The following is a 17,015-nucleotide window of genomic DNA, read 5'->3' as shown; positions in this document are numbered from 1 at the left end:
CAAAGGGTCATCCCATGCAATGAGTGCCTCTTTTATTTTGAAAAGATGATTGTTAAAGGTCTTAAGGCCTTACATTTCTTATAAATTGCATCCAGTGGGACATAACTGCCTTAAAACAGTAAAATGGTTCACATTTAGCTATATGCTTTTTCACAAGAGGCTATGCAGATTATATGATACGATTTTATTGCTGATATATGTATATATATTTTTTATAAATATACAGTTTTTGATGATCAGTTGTTTAAAAATCATGGTAATGGTAACATTTTGAGATCCCTAACTGACAAACCTAAAACATCAAGTAAAAGAAAAGAGGAAATATGCTAAGATAATGACATTATGATACATACAAATATTTTATTAATAAAAAATAAATTAAATTAAGTTAAACAAATGAACATTTTATTAAATTATTATTATAGAGATATTTAATAAATATAAAAATACCAGATTTAGTTTGATATTTAGCTTTTCCAAAAAATTGACATTTATGAACAATACATATGGAAAGCAAGGAGAAGTGTGAAAAACAGGGAGGGGACAGGCACAATACTTCTTGAAAAAAAGAAAACATACAAAGTAATAAATTCACTAGATGGATTTTTTTCTTTCTTTCTGATGCTGCTATAATAGTAATAACGCCTATGATAGTAAAAGTTTGCGTCTGCTATTCATTAATAACGTTTTCATTTTCATGATTGACACAATAGGCAACATTTTGTGTGGAATAACACCTGTACACTTAACCAACACTGGAAGCCCAGTGCTATCTTATTAGACAAAGCGTTTTTGTCATTGTCAACAATTTGACATTCATTGCCCGAGACAGTGTGAAATGCGAAGGGGGCGGGGACAGTCTTCACCTTGTGCTCGCGGCTCACATACGGCACAGCTGTGTGCGCGCGCGGGGATCTGGACACACGCGTGCATCTCTGCATTACTCTCTTTAAGTGAGGAATCCAGACAGTGTGAGGGAATGATCTCGGCGATTCATGCGTAATAGTCTCTAACGGACGCATACACTTAGCATTCACCTCACAGGAAAGCATTCCTTTAATTTCTTTGGCAAGGTAATAAAATAAAATGGACAGCTCAGACAAGGAGAACAGGTCGGATGAAGAATTTGAATCACCCGAGGAAGAAGAGGTGGACCCGAGAATTCAGGTAGACTTCATTGATATTTGTGTTTAAAAGCATGTCAATCTATCGAGTGAGATGAAAGGATCCGTCGTTTCAAATACACTCGTTGCATTTACACATTGATTTAGTTGGTTGGTTCTTTTCACACTTTGCTTATCGGTGACATTGCAAGTTAATCCCAACATTGACTCCTTGATCCTGAAGGGAATTATTGATTAATTCGCCGCAACTTGCTTTTTATTGACGGCTCGTCTGCGGCACTGAGTGCACGGGTGCCCCAATTCTGTGTTGCCAGATCTCAGTGGAAAAAACTAGCCACCTGCTCTGACAAAACAAACAATAGCGAGCCTGGGTTTTTATCGCAGTGAAAATACCCTTATTCAATCTATGTAATGTTTTGTAGAGTAACTTGCTATTAAAAAAAGAAGCAGCATAATTTGGATAACAGACCAGAAAAGCAAGAAACGGGAATGAAATGGCGAAATTTACGACAAATGCAATTACTGGTTGATTATGCTTCATTATAGGCTACTATAGATGTCAAGAACGAGCAATACCGGAAATAATAATAATAAAACGCAACTGGGGACTGTCCATTTAGAGACTTTATTGTATAGTTGATTATAATATGCGGACATGGCAACACTGCATCAATTGTCGCCTTTTAGAGCCTTGCTGCTTGGAATTCTCCACGGGTCCCCCGTATCAAAATATATGCATATGTAGCATAAACCCATTTGTCTCTTTCTCTTTGTGCTACTGCTGTCTATGAGAAACAGAAATGAATCCCTCAGTGGAATATGTCTCTATATCAGTTACTTGACTCTTGAGTTTTCTTTATAGGGAGAGCTTGAGAAGCTGAATCAATCCACAGATGACATCAACAGATGTGAAACTGAGCTTGAGGTATGACTGCACAATCCTATATCCAAAACTTTTTATCAAAAGACAAGAATTTTGTCAGTTTTCAGTCTTTTTCTATTAGGAAAATGCCATATTCAAGCTTCTTATAATATCAGATGGTAAATTGTTAATCTGTCACCTGTTTTACGTTTGGATTTTGAACCATTGCACACCACAGAACAAAATGTGTTATAATGTCAGGATTTTGCAATGGATCAAGTGTCCTTTGAGCACCATAAATGACTGGAACTTGTATCCAGTAAAAGGAGAAATTTGTGCTCCACACACTGTAAAGAAAGAATTCACATTTGAATAGTTTTAATTTAATTTTCAAATTAAGAGACAAGGAATATGATGTGTTGATATTTTGCTTTCATATCCTTTATTTTTTTCCCCCATGCAGAACATTTTTAGACACACTGTCTGCATGCAGAAAACAAGGACATGTTAAGACAAAAACACACTGAGCTGTTCAGGCTCAGTCATGTGGTCACTTTGAGTTGTCCCAGTGCCACTGAGTTCATTGTTTGGGCATGTCCTAATGTAATAATTTAATAAGATGACCTAGCTAGTCTGTAGTCTGATTGTGAGTCAAAAACAGAGGCCGAAGGAGAAATACCCAACTGTTTGCTGATTGCTGGCAGTCCAGCTTTATTGTTTACTTGGCCTAAAAAGGATTCTTATTGTGTCCTTCATATTAAAACATCAGCAAAACACAGTCTTCCACACTGAACATATGAGGAAGTAGTTTCCTGTAGATGCAATGAATAAAGTAGGGCATATGTTAACTGTATGCGAAATTTAGTGAGATTTTTATAGACAGTCTTTATTACCTAAGACTTCTCTAACCATCTTAAGACATCAAGGTAAGCTTCTAGGTTGTTTTACACACACGTAAGAGTTAGGAAATGACAGTAGTTCATACTGTAGAAATATTTATCTCTGCTGCAGAGTTTCATGAATCCAACTCTTCTGATTGTTCTGAGAATCCCATAATTGAGCTATTTGGCTGTCAACCAAATTAGTGTTTCTTTTGCGTCAGTGGTCATGTTGCACTTCAAAGATTTAACTCTTGGTGTTTCATTTTTCCTAGAATGTTTGCCCGTTGCAAATAATCAATCTGTGTTTGACGAGTGGAGTTTAATCTCATTACTTTGCCTTGGACAATAAATATAAAATAATGATTGAATTACCTTTATGAAAAAGCTTGTTTACAACGCAAGTGAAAAGCATATTTATGTGTGCTTTAGACATTTTCACAGATCTTGCAAATCGGATTACAGATAAACTGATTTGACTCTTTTTGTGTATAGCACTTTTTATGTGCAAAACAGTTGACCCGAATGCCATGACAAATTGAAAACTTTCCAGATTTCCAAGGGCATCAAGCATCTGTAAAATATCTTTACTGTGTAATTCTTAGAGTGTTTAATATGTATGTAGTTGCATAACATCCCTTGTCGCCAATAACTCAACTGATTTCAGATGTTGTCAACATAAATCAATATGGTACATTATATAAAGTTTGTTTGTGCCATCTCAACATATAAGTTCATTTTGATAGACATGATATGTTTGGTACTATGCATCACCAGCTATGTTTTGAATAAAATGTACACAAAATTGTATTAATGTTATAATTCTGGTTGATACCAGTAAGTAATGATCTACTGTTTTGCCTGAATAAATGAAAAGTAAAACTATAAACATTTTTGCACAAAACTGTATCAAAATTATAATTCTGGCAGATACCAATAAGCCAATAATTATTTTTTTATTTTGTGGCCAATATTAAAATGATATATTAAAATATGTATTTTTAATTAAATTAAATTTAAGTGCTACTAATAAATTTAGTAGTCACAACATTATAATAGTACAGTATGAAAAATGGATATTAAAATTAGGATATTACTATTAAATTGTTCTCAACGATTAACTCTAAGTGGGCGTTAGATGATGGCAAACGTAACCTAATTGTAAAAATAGGGAAAATGAACATGCACAATTAAATATCCAATATCGACAGATATGCCAAAAAAATCTAACATTAGCTAGTAACCGATATGGTACCGATATATTGTGCAATTTGTGCATCCCTGAACGTAACCATTTGATTGTTTATATTTGGTCCGTCTCTAGGATGCCAGGCAAAAGTTTCGCTCTGTGCTGGTGGAAGCTACTCTAAAGTTAGATGAGCTGGTGAAGAAGATTGGGAAAGCGGTGGAGGAATCGAAACCGTACTGGGAGGCCCGGCGGGTGGCACGGCAGGTGAGGCCAAGAAAATCAAAACAAGATTCCGATATCATCTTCCTAACACCAACTTCTCCCACACAACGTCTGTTTTTAGTTGGCATGCCACAATTTCGTCTGTGCTGTGTTTTCTTTTATCCCTCTCTGGAGATTGCTGTGCTATCATCTTGTCATCTGCCATAAGCTGGATGGCACGGTAGCATTAACTCTAGATTTGTCACAGGTGGCTGGCTTCGTTCAGCGGGGCATAAAACACTTTGCTGAGAGAGAGTGAATGTTTAAATGCTCAAATCTCAGTTCTCTTTTTTTCTAGAGCCTGTACTATTTTAACAGCAGATTATCAGTTTATCTCGGTTAGTGCCTTTGCAGCTGGCGTGTAAAATGTCACATTTGCTTTATCTTCCTAATAAAAGCAAAGTTCTTCAGATTTTTATACAACACTTAGTGAACTTTAATTGACTGAATCAGTTACAACAGTAGCGCTGACCCACTCTGAAACTAGGGCAAGGTAGTTTAGAGTGTTGTGTTTTTCACTCCATGAAGGAAGAATTATAAATGGCCTATGTATTTAATTTCACTGACAAAGCACTGGATTTTTTTTTTAGGCCGTTTCCTTGGTGGTGAAAGAGAGCGATGTGTCCTTAGAAGTTATTGTTTTCCTCAGGGACAAACTGCAGTGTTTTTATGGAAACAGTCCTGTCTGGGTTGTCAAGGTCCTTTATTATGAAAAATGTGGTCATGGTTCATTTGAACTGGTTTAAATTGTCTTCATTCTGTTGATGGATGTTCTTTTATACTGACAGCTTATTCTAATTTGATACACCAGCTGACTCTTAGCGAGAAGCAAGACTGTAACATTTAAACGATAAATTAAACTATCATAAAGATGACCACAAAGCTAAAAAACATGGACTACAAGCCTCAAAGTTCTCCTGATGTGATTTTATGGGGTTTCATATGTATAAAACAGATGTCAGGCTTGTTTATACGCTGCATGATCGGTCTCATGTCTCTCTCTTCTCTCCTCTTCAGTGAACCTGACTGCACTGTCTCTCACTGACCATCTCCCCCTAAATTTCCTCTAGTATATTTAGAAAAATATTTCCAATAACCATTTATGACGTCTGTTGCCAGTTTTTGTCAAAAACATCAGTGGAAATCCCCCCCAATTCAAATGATACCTTATTTAGAGCTAATTCTTTTTCTTCTGAGCTTGTTCTTGATTTATCACTTCCTTTTTTCAGATGTTATACTGTGCTATGTTCAGAGAAACGGGTGGCTGTTTTAGACTACAACGTATTGTAGATCTGATACATTCCAGTGTCTCCCTGAATAAAACACAGTCTCATTTTGAAGGGGTCAATTAGAGGTACCATGAAATTGCACTATAACTTTCAGAAGTTAAAACCTCTTGTTCAGAGGTTTAAACAGCTTGTTCATCAAGTTAGGATATTTTACCATTTCCTATCTATCTGTGCTTTGATGTGTTTAGATTGGCCCACTTTAAAGTCTAGTTCACACTCATACAATTGTCAAGGGTCCATCAGAGTACTTAAAAAAATAAATAAATAAATAAAAAAAAATTGCATGGATCACAGGGCCTCTGCAGTTGAAGCTGTCAGTGTATCTCAGCTTTGAAAGCAGTTGAAGACTCTTGAGTTTAGATGGAATCAGTGATGAGGTATAATGAATGCAGGAAAGCGTAACATCACCGTGTATGACTGGTCTGCTGATTCGAGGTTTTCAGCGCTGTTCTCATATTAATAATTCAGAACACATTTCTCATTAAGAGCTCTTCTAAATAATGCACACACATATTCCTTCTCATATACACTCATATATACATCAGTTTTTCAGCTTCTGTGTAATGCTGTTCCAGTATGCTTGTAAAATGATTTTACTTGGATGGATTTGTGAAGACTTTAGGATGATTATTCAAGAGCCTTAAAACTTTTTATAAAGGTGAATACTGAATAACATTTTTGAAGTTTGAAGTTAAATTTAGTATTTTGGTCTTATTAAAGGAATTTATTCACCCTTATGTTGTTCCAAACCTTTATGACTTTCCTTCTTCTGCAGTTTTGTCTGTATAATAAAAGTCATGGGGCCTAATGTTGTCTTGGACATTTACACTGCTGGGTTTTGCTTACAAAGGCTGCATTAATTTGATTACAGTAAAATGATAATAGTTTTAAATAACTGTTTTCTATTTTAATATATTTTAAAATGTAATTTATTCCTGTGGTGGCAAAGCTGAATTTTAGCAATCATTACTCCAGTCCTCATTGTCACATGATGATTTGGTGCTCAGGAAACATTTCTTATCAATTTTAGAAAAAAGTTGTGCTGTTCAATGTTTTGTGGAAACCATGATATATCATTTTTCAGGAGTCTTTAAGGAATACAAAGACGAACTTACAACGTTTGGTTAATGCATCCTTGCTGAACAGAAGTATTAATTATTTAAATTTTAATTTACATGTATTTTATTTTAATTAAAAAAATAAATTAAAACTTTTAAACAGGCTGTTTTTGCTCTTGCACTTTTGAGATTTCTGTATTTATATAACTTACATAATGATTTGCTATCCTCGTGTTTGGCTAATCGTTATATAACAACAATCTAGAGTGTGGAAATGAGTACCAATGCTTATGCTGTAAACATTAGACTCTGTCTACATATAACACTGAACTCCTCTGTTTTAGAAGAGCCAGGGAAATCCTTTTTGCTGTGATGTGTCCTCAGAGTGCACTTAAACACAGGGAAGGAACTTTATGTTCCCGATTTGACACATCAATAATGATTTCAATGGTCTCACTCATCACTTCAGTTTGAGAACTGGGCATTGCTCAGATGGGCGGCACACCTAAAACACCTGCAGCTATGTGTGAGTGTCATCAAACTCTCTTTAGAGTGCCAGTGCAGCATTTCTGCCTTCTCATAAACTGAGTAGTTTAAATATACATTCCTTCACTTTATGACTAGCTCAGATGTCCTAAATATGACCTTAGGTTCTCCTAATGCCAGTATTATAGCAATATTTGTGTTTTTCCTGATTCTATGTATGGACGAGTAGGGATATTATGAAAAAACCTTTTGGTTCAATTGTTTAAAAAATGCTTGGTTTAAAGAATTTTATAAAAAAATTAGCTTCAGACATTGTTGATGGCATATTAGCAGTCAAAATATTAGAATATTTACATTTGAGTTTCAATAAATGGCCATCCCTACAGTACAAATTCCGAGTATCTCTTGTTCTTTGAAACCATAATAATGGAGAAGACTGCTGACTTGACAATGATCCAGAAGACGAACATTGACGCCCTCCACAAAGAGGGCAAGTCACAGAGGGTCATTACTGAAAGGTGTGGCTGTTTACAGAGTGCTGTATCAAAGCATATTAAATGCAAAGTTGACTGGAAGGAATAATTTGGGTAGGAAAAGGTGCACAAGCAACAGGGATGACCGCAAGCTTGAGAATACTGTTAAGCAAAGCTGATTCAAACACTTGTGAGAGCTTCACAAGGAGTGAACTGAAGCTGGAGTCAGTGCATCAAGAGTCACCACGCTCAGACGTCTTCAGGAAAAGGGCTACCAATCCACTTCTGAACCAGAGACAACATCAGAAGTGTCTTACCTGGGCTGTGGAGAAAAAGAACTAGACTGTTGCTCAGTGGTCCAAAGTCCTCTTTTCAGATGAAAGTAAATTTTGCATTTCATTTGGAAATCAAGGTCCTAGAGTCTGGAGGAAGAGTGGAGAGGCACAGAATCCAAGTTGCTTGAAGTCCAGTGTGAAGTTTCCACAGTCTGTGATGATTTGGGCTGCCATGTCATCTGCTGGTGTTGGTCCACTGTGTTTTCTGAAGTCCACAGTCAACGCAGCCATCTACCAGGAAATTTTAGAGCACTTCATGCTTCCTTCTGCTGACAAGCTTTATGGAGATGCTGATTTCATTTTCCAGCAGGACTTGGCACCTGCACACAGTGCCAAAGCAACCAGTATCTGGTTTAAGGACCATGGTATCCCTGTTCTTAATTGGCCAGCAAACTCGCCTGACCTTAACCCCATAGAAAATCTATGGGGTATTGTGAAGAGGAAGATGCGGTATGCCAGACCCAACAATGCAGAAGAGCTGAAGGCCACAATCAGAGCAACCTGGGCTCTCATAACACCTGAGCAGTGCCACAGACTGATCGACTCCATGCCACGCCGCATTGCTGCAGTAATTCAGGCAAAAGGAGCCCCAACTAAGTATTGAGTGCTGTACATGCTCATACTTTTCATGTTCATACTTTTCAGTTGGCCAAGATTTCTAAAAATCCTTTCTTTGTATTGGTCTTAAGTAATATTCTAATATTCTGAGATACTGAATTTGGGATTTTCCTTAGTTGTCAGTTATAATCATCAAAATTAAAAGAAATAAACATTTGAAATATATCAGTCTGTGTGTAATGAATGAATATAATATACAAGTTTCACTTTTTGAATGGAATTAGTGAAATAAATCAACTTTTTGATGATATTCTAATTATATGACCAGCACCTGTGTGTGTGTGTATATATATATATATATATATATATATATATATATATATATATATATATATATATATATATATATATATATATATATATATATATATATATATATATATATATATATATATATATATATATATATATATATATATATATATATATATATATATATATATACATATATAATATGCGCACACACATACACAGAATGTGTCAGTACTAGTATCCTTTCTCTCCCTAATTATCTTAAATCCTTATACAGCATCAAATAGGCCTAGGCTTAAACCAGACTGAGACTGAAGACTAAGACTGAATCACTCTGAAAAGCTGGTGGCAACAGTGCAAAATTCAGTTCTCCTTTTGCTCTGTTATGTGAGGAAAATCTGTTGGTCTGCTTTATTACATCATTTTGGCAGTCAAATATTGAGTCATATTGAGGCAGTGCAAAGAAACCCCTCTGATAATATTCTGCAATGTTTGGCTGCAAGTCAGGAGGGATGGTTGTAAATGCCTTTATTTCATCCGTGGCTACCTATCATCTTTCCCACTCTTTTCTGATTGATTGATTGATTATTTTTCCTGTAACTATCCTCACATGGCATGTGTGTTGGCAGGAAGTTAATAAACCAGAGTACTCAGAGGAATGAGGGTGAAAATTGTGTCCTTTTGCAGGAGTCCTCATGACCTCTGCTGGGGAATTGGAATGTATGTATGCATGTATGCTTGCTTGGTGGTGAACCGTTATAATGGTGACCACATTACACCAAAGCAGATTTATGGCAATCAGTTTATGAGTTAAAACCTCTCTGCTGCCTTCCGCCTTCAGTCAATAATCTTTAAACAATAAGTTGGTTCAGAATGGCTATATTTATCACAGCATTAAGTTATACTTGATTCCTTAATGACAAAGAATTTGGGGGTTTATTTTATGGGAAACCCTAATGTATTTTCAGCCCTAATTCAGTCCAAGGTTTATTTTCTACTGCAGAAACGTTTGATAAGAAAGTTTGAAGTCTCACGTTTAAGCTCGAAGTCCCAGTCCAGTGTGCGTTGAAGCAATAAAAGCATTAGTCTTCAGTAGGATGATCTCCAGGTCAGAAAGAGTCAAAATGACCTTGTTTTTATGCCATGTGAAATGAGATGAATATAAGCATCACAAATGCCTTTAGTTTTATGTCAGAACCAGGACAATTGGTTAAGAACATCAAAACAGCGTGTCAACTGGGTCACCCTTGCCCCAAAACATCTCATTTGAGATTGCATCAGCATTATTTTTGGTCAGAATGTGGTTAAAGCTGAAGTCAGTAAAATCAGGGGTTTGAAAGAGGATAAAGCTTTGATTTAACAGGACTTTTTCATAAACAAAAGTAGTACATTTTCTGCCCATTTAATTGCAGTAAAAGTCAGATGAACTGAAAAAATGTTTTTAAAAATTCAATAAAATCATTTTTGCGCCGCTTGTTAAATATTAGATATAGTTAATTTCAATGCCTCACTGTGCAGTGGAACCGATTTGAAGCAGTTAATATTAACACGCTACTCCTCAGGAAATAACTTTTGACCTCAGAGTACCTTTGAGTATAATTTTAAGGAATATATTTTTTTAAAATATACCCCTGCTTCCAAAGTTCTTTACAGTGTACTGGCCATTTTTAAAGTCATATAGCTTGAGTATTGTCTTATTTTGCTAAAATACACATTTCATTTCACAACTTACCACACCAGCCCTTCCATCCGTCTGTGTCCTTTACTGATTGGATTGGAGGTCTGTTATGCCGTCTGCAGCGATCCCCTGCTGTCAGCGTGGCAATGCGGCAGCATCACATCAACTTTGAAGCCTGAGCTAAAAATAGCCTGTGTGGCGTGAAGAAGGGATGGAGGAAGAGGGAAAGAAAAAGTAAATGGATTGAGCTGTCTCAAATGAATGAAGGACAATGATAGGACAGATTGGAGGAAAGGTAGAGGATTATCCCTGGGATTGCTGCATGTCTGTGGGAGTGCCATTTACAGTGTTTGATACTGTACATATTCAGTTTTCTGTGTCATAGTGTTTAAGGTCTTATAATACAGATGTGAATCACAGACATATCCAAACTCTTCAGTTTTATCATGAAAATCACCCTATTTGCTATGACTAGCCAGTATGACTTTCATCTTAAAACAATAAAACAAAATGTTAGGTAGAATATTCAAATATGTATGGATAGAGATAGATGGACGGATGGATAAATAGATAGATGTCTTAGTAATATTCCACTTAAATGCAGAACATCAACCTTGTATGAATTACATTATGATTTTCTCTAAGTTGAGTTGAATTACATGATCTCTCTACAATGTAAATCACTTCAAAGTGTAAAACTGCCTCTTTGCCATTGGTTGGAAAACTTATTTCCAACCAGTTTTGTTTGGCTAAGTAGGCTGAATTGGTAAGAGATTTCCGCAGGCTTTTCTGTCAGTGGGAGTAACTTGGAGATTAAAGTTTAAAAGTGAAGGAATAGGAAAGGATTATGTTTGCACGGCTTTAGCATTGCTGGCTTTAATTCACCATAAAGGAAGTTCAAGGGTGGCTTTAATATGTCACCATACAGGATGTTATGTGCATGAGTAAAGTTTCTCCATCTCTAGCACTGATTGCTTCATAGATTATCCACACCATTGATTACTATTATTTAATATGGCATGTTAGGTCATAATACAGATTTTTATAAAAAATAATGGTTCGTCTCTTTCTCTCTCTCTCTCTCTCTCGATGTTTTTTTTATTTTTTTAACCTAGTCAAAATAACCTAACTGCAGTTTGATTAAGATTAATTGCAATGTACAATGAAAAAAAACATGATTTACGAGAATTGTTAAAAATGGAGTTATCTGTTTTTGCAAATTAACTCTTCAATTGTATCTTTATTTTATTATATTTATTTTATTTAGAACAATACATAAATTATATATATGTATGTGTGTGTGATTGATATATATATATAGAGAGAGAGAGAGAGAGATAGATATATAGAGAGATATATAGAGATAGAGATATATATATATATATATATATATATATATATATATATATATATATATATATATATATATATATATATAGAGAGATATATATAGATATATATATATATATATATATATATATATATATATATATATATATATATAGAGATATAGAGATATATATATATATATATATATATATATATATATATATATATATATATATATATATATACACACATAATTAGCTAGTAAATATTGCTGATTACTACTGTTTGCATTCATCAGTAATTCGCTGCAAAGTATTTCTTATTATCCAGGCAGTGTTTTTGATGGAAGTGGTTAGGCATCGAGTCTCATGGTCTCTAGCCAGCTGGTACTCTGAGCAGGGGGTTTACAATCTGCCAGCACTGTCCTGCTCAAAGTTTAATCATGACGAAGCGCTGGCTGCTGTCTTTGTCTTCAGACACGCATGGTTGATGCTCCTGCCCTCTACCTGTTCTACAGACTCAGCTGGAAGCACAGAGATCCACACAAGACTTCCAGAGGGCCACGGAGGTACTGCGGGCGGCCAAAGAGACCATCGCCCTGGCTGAACAGAGGCTGTTGGAGGATGATAAGCGGCAATTTGACTCTGCTTGGCAAGAGATGCTTAACCACGCAACACAGCGAGTGAGTGATGCAAAGGTGTGGGATGATAGCTTGACTAAAAAATAGACACTAAAAAATCCATGTTTTGGTGTGTAGGTGATGGAGGCCGAGCAGATAAAAACACGCAGTGAGCTATTGCACAAGGAGACTGCTGCTAAATACACTGCAGCCATGAGCCGTATGAAACAGCTGGAGAAGAAGCTCAAACGCACCATCAACAAGTCTAAGTATGCACCGATTAATCTGTTAAACACAAGCATTCAGTGAAAACGTTTATGCTTGTAATAGTCTTTGCTTAACATGTTTGATGCATATTGCACACAAAATGGCACAATTGCTAGGTTATGCGTTTCTGAGAACTGCAGGTTTTTCTTTGTTGTTATAGTTAATTTCAGCAGATATCATCTTCCATTCTAAGTAGGTAGTTTTTGTCCATAATTGGTTTATGTCATTATGGCATGGTTATTGGCATCTGTGAGACTGAACTCGTGGTAAACCCAGTAATATCTGAGGGGAGCTTTAGTCGAGGGTGGGTTTCTCACCAGTGATAGTGACTCAGCAGGATCATAGGGGAGCTCAACCCTACTTATCTTCTCATTTGCCTAATGTGTCAGCATATGTGAACAGTTGCCATGGTGATATGTACGATGCTATTTATAGGTCTTTACAGTAGCTCTAATCGCTTTTTCTTCCTCTCTCCTTTTCAGGCCCTACTTTGAAATGAAGGCAAAATATTACTTGCAGCTTGAGGTACTTAAAAGATGACTAATGGAAATTTTGTTATAAGTAATACATGATAAAAATACATAGTACAAAAATAGTATCAGAATTTTGTCTTGTTTTCCACTGTCTAAATATCTTGTCCTATTAAAAAAAACTTTACTCAGTTCCTTAATTCTTAAAACATTAAACATTATTTTACATTTTATTCAATTATGTTTTTAAAATAATTTATCTATTTGCCTGTATTTGTCAGTCCTTCTTTTCTCTAATTTTATACCATGTTTCCAGATTTTTTCAATGTCAGGGTAATTTTATTCTGTCTTTACCTCTTAAGCAACTGAAGAAGAATGTGGATGACCTACAGGCCAAGCTGACACAGGCTAAAGGGGAATATAAATCAGCCCTGAGAAACCTGGAGATGATCTCCGATGAGATCCATGAGCGCAGACGCTCCTCAGGCATAGGCCCGCGGGAGAGAGGCGTAGGGGCAGAGGGTGATGGTATCATTGGTGAAGACTTGTCTGGCTTCAAATTGGAGTCTGATGGAATTTCGAGTGAGTACCAGTTATCTTGTATTTAAATATTCATTCAAGCAGAGATACATAGTAATTCTGTACATAAGATAGAGAATCTGTCTATAATACAATATATAAATACAGTACACTGATATACACAGATCCTCATTCAGTTAAATCAAAAAATCAAATATTGCCCTTTAACACGCTTCTAAGGATGTTTCAGAGCCTGTGTCAACTTGTCTGATCTTTCCTCTCTGTCTTCCTGCAGTGGCATCTGGCTCCTACGAGGATGAAAACTGCAGCACCAGTGCCATGTCCGAGGAAGACTCGGAGACTCAGTCAAACAGTAGCTTCAGTTCTGGGCCGAACAGCCCTCTGGACTTGCCCTGTCCTTTCTCCTCCTCATCCTCCTCTTCCTCTGGCTCTCCGACCTCCACCTCCCCCACCCCTTCCTCTCGCCCCTGCAGTCTGGACTTGCCCAGCACCGTCTCTTTGTCTGACTTTAGCCTGATGTCTCCCATCCTCGGCCCACGCAGCGAATGCAGCGGCGCCTCCTCCCCTGAGTGTGACCTAGAGAGAGGTGAGATATTCTTAGATACGTTTGCGTTGACGGATTGGACCCAAATACCGCTGCACTTGCATGTGAGGGATTGTATTAAGGCTTGCTCTTGTTTCTCCTGTGAGACATGTCATTTTTCTTGGTTTCCTGCCTGCTTGCACCTGTGCAATCTAGAGGGGTTCATTAATCTCACTGATGGATAGCTGGGTGGTGTTTTAGTGTGAAAAAGCACAACAAACTAATTTATTTGGTAAATCTTTTTAAGTAGGGCTGTTTATTAACACATTAATTTTAGTGCAGTCAAATGATTAATCACGATTAATCGCATCCAAAATAATAGTTTTTGTTTACATAATGTGTGTGTGTGTGTGTACTGTGTATATTAATTATGTCTATATTAATACACACACATACATGTATATATTTAAGAAAAATATGCTTATTTTATATATTAAATATATTTATCTGTAATATAAATAATATAAATATATACATGTAAATATTTTCAAAATATATACTGTATGTGTGTGTATTCATATATACATAATTATACACAGTACACACACACATTATGTAAACAAACTTTTATTTTGGATGCGTTGACAGCACTAATTAATCTATATAAATATCTAGAATAATTATGAAATATTACATTATAATACGTATTTTACAGCTATATTGTGTAAAGAGAGCATTTCATGCTATTATTAAAAATATATTATTTTATTTAATATTGCTACACAATGTCAAAAATAAAAATATATAAAATGAATTATGTATATTATATAATATACTTATAAAATGAATAAATAATGCAAAAATCGCATGGTAAAATATTATAATACAAAAACAATTTTATTGTAACATTGTATTATAACATTTTATAATACAGTAACAATCACTATAATTAAAAATTAATTATTAAATTTTCTATAATATATGTAATTAATATGAGATTATACAATTAATAGTGTATAGAATTTCAATTTATTATATATATTTCTTACTATTATTTACTGTTATTTTTACTATTATTATTTTGCTCCGTAATTAATGTGGTTGATTAACTGGCTTAATCTTTGCGTACAGGTGACCGAGCAGAAGGTGCCGAGGCCGTACTGGACAACGTTCTCAATAACAACAGCATCAGCAACACCAACACCAAAACAACCTTTGGCCTGGATAGCCGTTTCCGCCTGCTGTCTCTAAAACTTAGCCGAAACGAAAGCAGAAAAACCGTTGGCCGAGACCCCCTGGGTCTGGCTCAGCACCCCTCCCCAGCCACAATCCTGCTGGATGGGATGTGACTGCAATGCCTGCTACGCCAATGTATCTGATGCATTCATCCACATTCCGTGCGAGAGGCACTGGCAGCCACCCGTCCTCCACTTCACCAGTGTGTCATCCCAGCCCACTCCTCTCACTGTCTAGAATGTTCCGCCAACTTTGACTGAACTTTCACTCGATCTCATGGGTGTGAGAAAAGCAACCCGTGACACAATGTGCTGAGGAGACAAATCTGCCATTGTAGGGGCACAGAACTGAGTTAAGCTTTGAAAAGAAGACAAACATCTCTGTAAAACACAATTAACGTTCCAGATCTAGAGAGTCTGAAGATGGCGTTAGCACTTGTCTTTTATAAATTACTTATAAAATGCATAAGAGATTCATTATGATGTAGATTTATGCCACTGGTTGTCTTTAATGTCTTTGTAACAGTGCCATTGGAAAATATACAGTCATTTGTGTGGCAGTATAATGTTTCAACCGTTACCGAGTTCTTGTATATCTAGGACATCTGCGCATGATCTCGCTTCAGCCTGGTGCTCAACAGACTCACCTGCATGTCTTTCATGAAGACTTCCATCTTCAAAAAGGACTCAAAATCTTCAGAGGAACTTCTGTGCTGTAACAGTGACTCACAAGTAAGTGAAGCCAACTACCTGCATCACCGGTCACCACCTCAGCGTCATCCAGGGACCTGCAGGAGCTACAGGCTGATCCATACTGGTCACTTTCACCTTCCTCCACAAGCCAAAACCACCGCATGCCACCCAATGCTCTCTCTATGTAAAGAACAATCATTGTTTTCAATATAAATAGAAAAAGAGCAATAGATTCAGATTCACAATGTTTTTGTGGAAGACAATGGTTCAGAAAGTAGCATAAAAAGCTGGATCTACTGTACTTGCACTGTGAGGGGGGCAGAAGGCTTATGGGAATGATTGGATCCCAGTGGGGGACTTGCTGCACTGATGAAGAGGACCATTACTGAATGCTCCATCCAGCTTGCCACTGATTTTGAGACAGATGGCACAGCTTCAGGTCTAGTCAGTAGGCCATGTGGTGTTTTTGTGTGACCTTTTGTCTCATCTCTTTTTCTCTCCCTCCTTAAACGTTCTTCTCCCGTTTGTTTTGTTGGTTCTTTGGTTGTCGTCGTTTTGAGAACCGAGGAAAGAAACCTTGTAGCAGTATTTAAGTGATTTATGGCGTTTAACTTGGTCTTTTGTTGTTTACAGAGCTTGTGTAGTTGTTTTCAGACTGAAATAAAATAATACCTGAAATGATACCTGATGCGTTATTATTTTAAAATAAACATACGAATGTTTGCATAATTTTGAAAACAAACAGCAAAATGTAATATCTTATATATTCAATTAAAAATGGCGACATTTCTAGTATTTTAATCACTGAATATTTACCATTCTAACATAAAAGGACT

General features: G+C 36.2%; 1 protein-coding gene across 1 annotated transcript; it reads left to right on the top strand.

Annotated features, from left to right (window-relative positions):
• The first annotated feature begins 849 nt into the window (after positions 1–849).
• sh3bp5b (SH3-domain binding protein 5b (BTK-associated)) lies at positions 850–16,860 on the top strand. Its single transcript, XM_058746633.1, has 9 exons — positions 850–1,167; positions 1,987–2,049; positions 4,189–4,317; positions 12,350–12,514; positions 12,590–12,720; positions 13,201–13,243; positions 13,551–13,770; positions 14,003–14,314; positions 15,383–16,860. The coding sequence occupies exons 1-9, from the start codon at positions 1,087–1,089 to the stop codon at positions 15,598–15,600; spliced, it is 1,362 nt and encodes a 453-aa protein (XP_058602616.1). The 5' UTR covers positions 850–1,086; the 3' UTR covers positions 15,601–16,860.
• Positions 16,861–17,015: the final 155 nt, after the last annotated feature.

The sequence above is a fragment of the Onychostoma macrolepis genome, chromosome 16 (genome assembly GCF_012432095.1).
Source record: "Onychostoma macrolepis isolate SWU-2019 chromosome 16, ASM1243209v1, whole genome shotgun sequence".
Classification (NCBI taxonomy): domain Eukaryota; kingdom Metazoa; phylum Chordata; class Actinopteri; order Cypriniformes; family Cyprinidae; genus Onychostoma; species Onychostoma macrolepis.
The sequence above is the reverse complement of the archived record's forward strand: the minus strand, read 5'-3'. Positions and strand labels throughout refer to the sequence as shown.

Excerpts from the sequence above, each read along its gene's own strand:
- sh3bp5b (XM_058746633.1), top strand. The coding sequence starts at position 1,087 with ATGGACAGCTCAGACAAGGAGAACAGGTCGGATGAAGAATTTGAATCA. Across the intron at positions 2,050-4,188 it reads GATGTGAAACTGAGCTTGAG|GATGCCAGGCAAAAGTTTCG; the intron begins GTATGACTGCAC and ends GTCCGTCTCTAG. Across the intron at positions 14,315-15,382 it reads TGAGTGTGACCTAGAGAGAG|GTGACCGAGCAGAAGGTGCC; the intron begins GTGAGATATTCT and ends CTTTGCGTACAG.